Genomic DNA, 10000 nt, shown 5'->3' on the forward strand with positions numbered 1-10000 from the left:
AAAGCCCAGCACGCTTAATGTTGCACCAGTGTTCCTGCAAGTTCCCTCCCCTGGGAGGAGCAGGACTGGGAGAGAGGGCTCAACCTCTTTAATTGCTCTCCTCATTAAAGCTGGTTGCTAGGCGAAACACACCTTCCATCCAGTTCATGTGAGAGAGATAAACAATACGTCATAGGACATAATCACTCTAATGCTCAGAGCAACCTTTAATTATTATATGTCTGCACTCCTGTAGCTTAGTCATTAATACTGAAAAACAAACAAGTTTGCTTTTCATTTTTTTCCCTGCGCAGCAACGTAATGGATTGTCTTTGTTTTGTTTTTTAATGTACTATAACACAAGTTTTCCTTCTGGTAAACTGATACAGTTATTTTCAAAACAGAATGTTTAATAACCTAAAAACTCTTATGAGCAGATATTTTAAGATACGAATAACAATTCTTCAACAAGATATTTATTGTCTTTCTTAAAACCGTTGCCACATTAGACAGACTTTTCTAGCGTTTTTTTTTCCATAACCTTTAAACTGAATAAGCATGAACTACCGAAGGAGGCTAAGGTTATAAGGTTGCATTTAGCATTTTACTTAATGAATTTCCCAGGGTTTTGGCCCCTTCTACTCACTGCAAGCTCTCTTCCTTTTGCAGAGCAGGCAATCAGTCAATCATATGGAATCAGTTGGAAGAAAAACATTTTGTGCTGTTTTTTCTCATAGAAAAAATCCTTTGCTTTCATCTGCAACAGCAGGGCCCAGCAACAGGAAATTGACCTCACAGAAAATTCTTTACAGATTTGATCATGCATTTACTATGCAATAGAACAGGACATACATAACCTTGTCGAGTGAGAACTGGATAACAGATTGTGACAGGGCCACAAATAATAATAATAATAATAATAATAATAATAATAATAATAATAATAATAATAATAATAATAATAATAATTCGTAAATCAACCAAAAAATAAATGATAGTTGTAAAAAGCAGTTTGCAACAGAACAGAGTTTGAGATGGATTTGTTAAAATAAAACAGTAAGGCAGTGAGAAAATACAATTTTGGTGAATTGAAGGACTATAGTACTGGAGATAGGTCTTTTGGAGTGATTCATGGTAAAAAAAAAAAAAAAAAGATATGTACAAGAATGAAGATCAAAGAAATGAGTAACACTTCCGAGTGTAAACATAAAATTGTGAGAAAAAAGCATTGCAAATGAAAAAGGCATGTAAAATGTGCCTACCATTCTCCAGATAAGAAGGAGCCGTACCTTCTGAAGGGTCAAGGCGACGGGCCCTTCTCCCATGTTTGGAATTGTTGTGTACAAACATGTTGTCTGAGACAGCCAGCACGTGGCCATCCACATTGACTGTTGTTGATACAACAACCTGCAATAAGAATGAATACAGGTACTTGGTCATTAGGCAATCTGTATGAAACACATGGAATTAGTGTAGGGAATATATATATATATATATATATATATATATATATATATATATACAGTATACATATGCAAATGGTCTGACTTCTATATAGAGCTATTTTGTACATACAGTATCATACAATATTGTTACATACCATACATTTCTACTACCTGCGTATGATGATCTCTTATATAAAGGTCATGATTGTCTATTTAGTTATTCCTTGTGTGTGTCTTTTCTTATTTTTTAAAGTAACAACAATTTAACTGTGAAAGGTCACAAACAGATACATCTGCTTAAATGAACCAGCCTCAGATTAAAGGGTTACAATATGATGCTCATTTCTAGAACTCGTTGTGGCAGCTGCTATAAATACCTGTCATTCAGTTCACCCTCTCCAAAAAAGCCTTTTCATATAATTGTGTCTTCTTTTAAACTGGCTGCTCTAATTGCAAGTTAATTTGTCTATTATATTAACAAATGAAAGTAATTCACACGAATATTCCTTCATCCATTATCAGTCCTTCAACCGCCCCAAGCTTCTCATTTTCTTTGATCTATTGATCTATTGATTAGCTGGTTTATCAAATTACAGCCTGCATCACTTGAGAATGACTTCAAATGAAGGGCTGCAAGGATTTTCAAAATTAACCCAAACTGTTTAATAAATTAGTAGGCTTCCTACTTTCTATTTAGTAAACAACCCCATGGTCAATTTTACAATCGTATTTATTGTCTGATAATGAACTTTTTTTGCATCTGAATGGAGGCAGCTGAATATGAATAGTGAAAGTGTTTTCAATCAGGAGAAAGTAAGCCCCTCTCAAGTTCATTTTGATGGTGATTGACCCTGGTATGTCAATGGAATTTCCTTCTTATTTGAGTGAAAGGGTTCCATTCTTGTGTCCAGGTTCAGAGCCCGGCCATACAGGAGATGATGGATAGGGCCTCCTCAGGCTTCCAGCTGCTTTGTGATAGTAAGTGGAAAGGAAAGCATGCAAAATGCACGACCTTTCCAACAAAACACCTAGGATAGAGCATCTGTGAAATGTATTCTGAAAATGGCATTCTGTCACATGGCAGAAACCCCTAATAAAAGACAAAAGTGTTTATTTTTTCTTTCATTGGTTAACGCAATGTACATTATTGTAATAAAGCATTTACTTTGAGCATCATCTTAATTATTGCTCTTAGTGACTGTAGGTTGAATGCACACTCCTTTAACTGAATTGTTACTATGATTTTTATCCCCTTCCCCAACCCAAAGAATTCATCTGCCTGTAAAGCCAAATCCAACCAAAAATAACTAAATTGAAAAAAATGTACAGCCGTCCTTTGTTAATTGACAGTATTTCTTCACTGCCAAAACTGCAGTCTAAAGGAAAGTGTGACATAAATAAACATGCCAAGTGTTTGCCACTTTAAACATGAGGAGCTGCAAAAACTATACATGAATTATTGGGGAACAATGTGCAGCCATTGTGCTGGGGTCAACACTCTCACCTCACTGGGGCTTAGAACAAGCAAAGGAATGTTCCTAGTTCAGTGTGTATATAATGCTAGCATTATCAGTGGTGCAATTATATTTACATAATAAATATGAACAATTTGCCATAAATACATTAGTTTGTTTTGAGAAAACATTTCAGTGTTTTCAATCTGCGAACTTAAGTGACTAGAGTAAATAAGGTGTTATAATTGTTTTATTTATTTATTTTATTTTATTTTTTTTTGTAAATACAACGTTGAACTGACAACACGTTTTTAAAAGGAAGCGATGCCTTTTAAGAAGACTTTTAAAAGATAAGAATAGATCTGCTTTTTTGTCAGCCAGGTTCTTTAACTTTATTATTATTATTATTATTATTATTATTATTATTATTAATTTCTTAGCAGACTCCCTTATCCGGGCGACTTACAATTGTAAGCAAATACATTTCAAGTATCACAGTACAAGTAATAATACAATTAAGAGCAAGATAAATACATAACTCCAGAGTGCGGTTCCAGATAAAAAATAAAATGTAGAGTTTAAATGGCAGGAGAAGCTCCCTCCTTCAGCGCACCTCTGGAAAGGTGCTGAGCTAGTGTAAAAGGTTGGAAATATTGTTCAGAGTCTGACACACTGTTAAGTCCAGTTAAACCTTCTGGGAGGCAGGGAGATTAGGTGAAGAGACCTGAAGAAGTCCTTCTCGTGACTAGTGGCTCCATTGTCAACCACAAGATCACTGGTGACTGATGCTTCTTTTAGTCATCAGTGAGACAAAGAGGACATTTCCACTCATTCCAGCTTTGACCTTCTGCTCTCCTCGCATGGATCAATATCACCAATGCCACTTGCAGCTGAGATGCATGAAAAATGAAAGCTATGCTGCATTGTTTTGGGCAAACACTATTGCTAGCTGTGTGTTTTTAAAATAATTATCACATGTTGCTTGCTGGCGAAGCAGTCAACTGTCAGAAAAGCCTGATTCCTGGGTTAATGCTTACAATACTTATAAATCGAATGGAATGGAAAACATATTGCTTTGGTGATTTGCTGAAGAATGTGTGGAACCCTTGTTGATGTTATGTGAAAGTCATTTCAATTACTATATTTAGTTTGAAAAACATACTGCAGACCTTTTTACTTGGAGGTGACATTTATTAATATGGCTTAAATTGTTCTGCTTTACAGTTAGAAAGTGGGGGTCTGTAAACCATATCCATGAGAAAGAAACCATTTTAAATAGGGCACGCCTATAGTTATGTTAAAAACCAGGACTGATTAGCCTTGTTTTGTACATGAAAGAAAGGGTCGGTTGGAAACCGTAATTCAGCTAATTCAATGGCTGCTTTTCTAATGCTTAAACCTAAGCTCAAGGCAGCTACCCGGGACACATCTGTAGAGAGCCTTAGCCACCCAGTAAAACAGACATAGGTTTGAATGTGAAAAACTACAAAAACAGCAGCAGCATGTCTCTCAGGAGAGGCCCCCATTGACGTGAGGACAATCTATTCCACACTGCACTGCCTGCTTAAATAAACCTGCAAAGTAAAAGGTTCAGCTCCACCTAGATAGAGCCAACATTGTCCTCATTTTAGTTTTTTTTTTCCACTGGCACCACCAAGTTATTTATTTTGAATAAGAAGTTTAGTTTGACCATGGTCCATGTTAGGAAAAAATATATATAGAATTCCTAATAGCCACGCTGTGAGTGTGATTCTGTGTTTCTAGGAGTTACCTGGAATCGACGCATATCTCGTGGGTTCCCTGCATTCTTCAAGCAGTTCTGATTACACTTGAGGAAAAACTTTAAAAAGAATCTGTAAGACAAAACACAACAAAGGTAGAATATGATTAATACAGATTATTGTAAAGAAACAAACAATAAATAAATACATACATAAATAACCGCTGTCTTAACGTATAAGTAAATAACTCTGACAAATGTAAGAACCAACGGCTGTAAATAGACAAAGAGAAATATCAAATAGTTTGTACATATGCATGTGTGTAAAAAGAAATGCAACCAAAAATAAAAATATACACATGTATATTTACTATAAAGATATACTTGTTCATTGAGAAACACAAGTGGATGATTAAAATACAAAAATAAAGTGCTGTAAATCACCTCCAGCCTTATCACCCAAAGTACAGAGTTCACACTAGCTTTTAACACCCATCTGCCATCAACGTACAGTAAGTCACTTGATATTCCACCCACCTATTTTTCCTAACCACTACTCTGCAATTAAACCTAACATGTTCAATAGTGAGGTAAATTAGGCACACCTGCGACCAGGCTTCATCTGAACTGCATCAGAAAAGGACCTAACAAGGTGAGAGCATGCCGCAAAGTTATAGTCCTGTCAGGCAATTAGGTTTTCACTTCTGGGACATCCGCACAGGGCAATTATGCCACAAATTACAACCTGGCTAATCTTCTGAACAAATGTCATGTCGGAGAGATCCCGGAGAAGGCAGTTCATCTACAAACGATTCTGCTCTTAAGCTGCCAACTTTTGCATGTAATAACCTTACTGAATCTCTGTGTCATGCAAGATTTTTTTTTTAAAAGCCTCTTATTATAAGCATTGCTTAAAGTTTACCCTTTCAATTTCCATATGGAAACACAGAGAGGTTTAAAACCCAGCAAGGTGGTTAAAAGGAAAAGCTTAATGGTTTTTGAGTTGCGCTCCTATATCATTGACAATACCTGTAATTTGTCAAATTAAAGGCTTGTTATGAGTGCCACCATGGATGATTCCAGCTGTACACTAGTCTAGTGGTAACACAGCGTGTTGCAGCCAGAGAATCAGACTTCTAATCAACAAACTGTAAAAATATATGTGAAGATCATGATCTTAAATTATATTCTGTAATTGTATTTATGTACATAAGTAAGTTATGCAGATAACAAACCTTTTGAGTTTGAAATATATATATATATATATATATATATATATATATATATATATATATATATATATACATATTTTTTATATCATGTATGAGAGATCGTTTTTTGTTAGGTTACACCAACAGCAATATATTTCATAAAGCAAATATGCAGGCTGTGTGCACAAACAAGTCATTTTATTTTGAAGCATCACAATCAAGTCTCTGAAGGGATCTCAACCAATACCATGAATCAAGATGTGAAATGGCATCTCTAACCCTATGTACCTTTACACTTCCACTGGCCAGTTGTAAGCAATTGCTAAGAGACTGTTTTAAACCGTTCCTGGAAGAGAGGTGAAAAAATATTTGTGTGTGTGTCAGAAAACCTTTGACTATGACGTCAATAAACTCGTTTTATTACTGCTGAATGCAGAGTTGTTGCTTGATCGCAGCGAGGCAATAAAGAATCCAAACTTGGCATTAGTGCATTATGCTTAATTGTGTACAGTATGTTTTCAGTTGCATCTGTTGGCCCATTATCAAATTGACCATTATATACACTAATTCCCTGACCCTGTCTTTATTTCCCTACAGAGTCATAATCTTTCACAGTAGGTATCAGAGTAACTCAAGCTTGAAATATTGCCTTTATTTACTTGTTTCTCTCAGGCACAGTGGAAGGGTCTCTCTAACAAGCAGCAACTCAGTAAGTAGTCTGCATTCAATAGTCCAGCCCTGGCAAACCGTCTCTTTGAGGTCTGAGAAAAAACACATCTGTTTATTGTATTTGAGTCAGGAGTTGAATGGTGCGTGAATCTTTCTCTCCCCATTGACAACCAAGAGTTTATTGAACAGAATAACGTAGTATATCCATATGTGACAGATTTTCTCTGATACATCATTAGAGTTTATTTAATAAGGGATCCGTGATTAATTTTTTAACATGTTAACTGGTTTGTGGCTAGAGATACAGCAACTACACCATACAAATCCAAAAACAATACATTACATTATTAGTACTGGAAAATGATATGAATGAGTTTTTTTTTTTTTTTAGCTCTAACAAGTGAAACAGTTGACATCCAAAAAAAAAAAAAAAAATCAGCCCCCCTAATTTAAAGTCAGTTCAATTGCTGTATGTTTAAGCTATGAATTAGTTAATATCTATTTACTTTTATGAAGTTGATTAACCAGAGCTTCTCTGCTATCTGATGAAAATAATTGTAATTGTAGTCCTAGGCTCCAGTGTAATATCCATTACATTAGGAGCTGTTTAAATTCTACATGGGTATTGTGTAAATTGGTCCTTTGTGAGGCAGGAAGCAATTACGACCAAACAGCTCTCTTTTAAATGGCCACAGAACTTTGTGGTGTTGCTCAGGACGACCAGAAACAAAGGAGACTGTTTAATTGTAATTTAATGGAATATCAAGGAGTCCGTGGCATTAGATGTTGGTAATATAGAGCAGGGAAGAAAAAAAATGTACTGCAATTATGTTTGATTAAAGCTATCCTTCTCAATAATCAGCTATCCTGACAGGCCATGGGGCTCTGGTGGGTTTCAGGATGGCAAAAGGTGCTGAGCAGTATTAGGGCCAATAAAGGAGATATTAGCATAGCTAATTACAGCCGTGCAAAACCTGTAAAAGGGACCTCTGTGTATTGTAATGTGTGAAATAATTGGCCGAGGCCATTATCAATTACAAGAGGAATGAATTTGGTTTGTCAGAGAAAAGCTGATGAGATGCATTTCATTTGACACAGCCCCTCTCCCTAATGTTTTCATGTAACTAAGGACTCATCCGTGTGTATCAGGAGCTGCAACTTACCAGTGGCCAAATCACTGATAAAATGATCTTGCCAGCAAGTGTTAGGTAATGAATACAACTCGTCCTCACATACTGCTGTTTTTCAGCTAACTGAAGCCACTAATCATGCAATCATGATTTATTTCCCTCTGGTCAAAGGAGAAATAGATTGTCTCTTTAAAAATGCAACTGAGTTGATGTTTAAACTGCTGTGCTTCACAGGTTCAGAAACTGAAGAGAAAGAGAGACATTTTGGTGTGCTCATGGTCCTCTTATCTTTACTTAGAATAATGAATAATGTCAGATTTATTTATTTTAATTTTATTTTTATAACTAAACAAATAGATATGAAGTTGATAATGTGGTTCAAATGTAACGCTTCGTAATTGGGTGAATTTCTTTATTTTTTTAAGGCAATCCTTTTTTTATTCTACTTAATGCAGCAGCAAATAGAAAATAGATACAGTATGTCTCTATGACTATAATGCTGGAGGAAGCAGGGAACGTGAAATGCATTAGCGGTGAAGCACTTATAATAAGGTACACTTTTCACATACCATTTCATGCATGTTAGCTATATTATTGAATGAATAGGTAATATGCTGTGCTAAATGTGTTTTTGACACCACATGATATTGAGGGGGGACCTTTAGGTGACTTTGCATAATATCCCATTTCATATTATCACACAAATGTAATAGTGAAGACCCAGTACTATAACCTTGTTGCATTTAAAATAACATGCTTTTCTTAAAAAAGCACATACACATCACTTCTACATTCATTCCAGATGTAGCACTGAACCAGTTAAAACAGCAATGTTAAATGTAAAGCCTTTTAAAGATTTGTGGTGATTGATAGGAGAGTGGTCACTATAGTGCTTCCTCGTAGTCTCTGCTAATTACTGGCTAGTCATTGAAAGCAGTGGCCACAGCTGTGTTGTGTGTGAGCCAGGCCATCGGTCGCTGTGAGTATTGATTACCAAGCAATTCTAGCCGATCAGGCTCTGGTGCTTTACAGACAATGTGCTTCCCTCAGAAATCCTGTAATGAGCGGTTCCTATACAAGACTACATTCTGCTGACATCAGATCTCTACACTAAGATAGTACACAGGTCAATACATATTGGATTTCCAAAATGCTGGGGTCTTAATGTCAGGGCTTCTCCCTCTTTACCACTCTTGCCATTAGCTATTATACCAGGTTCACATTCTTTCAGGCCATAACTGGAGGATGGGGGTGGGGTGATTCTGCTCTATTAGCCTGATTTATTCTTCAAATATGGTATGACAAATTGCTTTAACACCAGTCTTATTAAATTCTTGTACATTTCAAGTTATAGGTCTCTCAGATGATAGGTAGCATGTACATGAAGTCATAATGGAAGGGGCAAAGGGTAACGGTACAGCAGCTATAACCAGATGTCTCTTATAAGTACAGTATCCCCCAAAACCAAAACAAAATCCTACAAACTGTACTGTATATCTCTCCGTTCATGATAGAAAAATACCAGGCTTTCTCAGACAGCAGTCCCTTATGTAAAAGTAGATGTGTAAGGATTTGAAAATATCCATGGCTTGACTTGCAGTTCAACAATTACTGGCCTTTGTCTGAGGGTTCTTGCTCCACTGTAGCAGGTTTCGTCTCTAGTGGACTGGAGCTGATTTACTCTCCCTCTGCTGTAGTAACCACACCGCATTAACAATATTTGTACTACAGTCACCAAGGGACCCACTTCTTAGATGCTATCACTTCTTTATCTCCTGACAAATACCTCACTATTGAACATTATTAGGTTTAGAAAATTAACCCTTCCCAATCTAGAGCAGCACCAGACCCCTTCAAAGTGCTTTATCTTTTTATATATATATATATATATATATATATATATATATATAATGGAATGTATTTATTGTGGAATGCTCACTGCTATTTTCAGCAGCTGCTGTCAAGGGGCACTTGCAGATGCCATGATCCCTTACGTTACCCATGATCCTCGTTAAAAAAACGCGATTAAACAAACTAGAAGCTACTTTTATTTTATTTTTTTTAAGACCAATTCTGGCTGACAAGAAATCATGTCCAACTTAATTTATTTTCGTAATAAAGAACTAAATAACTGGAATAAAGAGTTCACATATTAAATGTTTAAGGGTGTGTGTGTTTTTTTTTTTAATGTAAACAAACCACTGTGTAGATAACTGACCTTAGTTTTTAGTTTTTGTTTTCCTTAAGCCTGTGCACTGTTGTTCAGATTGAAGATTGAAGTTATGATAAGGTTAACTGCTTTAAATGGAGTCAAGTGCACATCAAACCAGAGGGAAAAAGAGCACCGTTTATTTACAGAAGCAGGACTTGTGTTTTAAGTGCCTAACGTTCC

General features: G+C 36.0%; 1 protein-coding gene across 19 annotated transcripts in view; it reads right to left on the bottom strand.

Moving 5' to 3' along the window:
* Positions 1-10000, bottom strand: part of LOC117418417 (transcription factor COE3) — a 97353-nt gene that overhangs the window by 29630 nt on the left and 57723 nt on the right. For 13 of the 19 annotated variants that reach the window (XM_058985211.1, XM_058985210.1, XM_058985221.1 and 10 more), the window contains 2 exons: positions 4650-4731; positions 1242-1386 (listed from right to left, as the gene is read on the bottom strand). In XM_058985211.1, coding sequence (XP_058841194.1) covers positions 1242-1386; positions 4650-4731 — 227 coding nt within the window. The remainder of the gene's footprint in view (positions 1-1241; positions 1387-4649; positions 4732-10000) is intronic. The other 6 variants (XM_058985216.1, XM_058985225.1, XM_058985217.1 and 3 more) reach the window with 1 other exon arrangement.

The sequence above is a fragment of the Acipenser ruthenus genome, chromosome 13 (assembly GCF_902713425.1).
Source record: "Acipenser ruthenus chromosome 13, fAciRut3.2 maternal haplotype, whole genome shotgun sequence".
NCBI classification, from domain to species: domain Eukaryota; kingdom Metazoa; phylum Chordata; class Actinopteri; order Acipenseriformes; family Acipenseridae; genus Acipenser; species Acipenser ruthenus.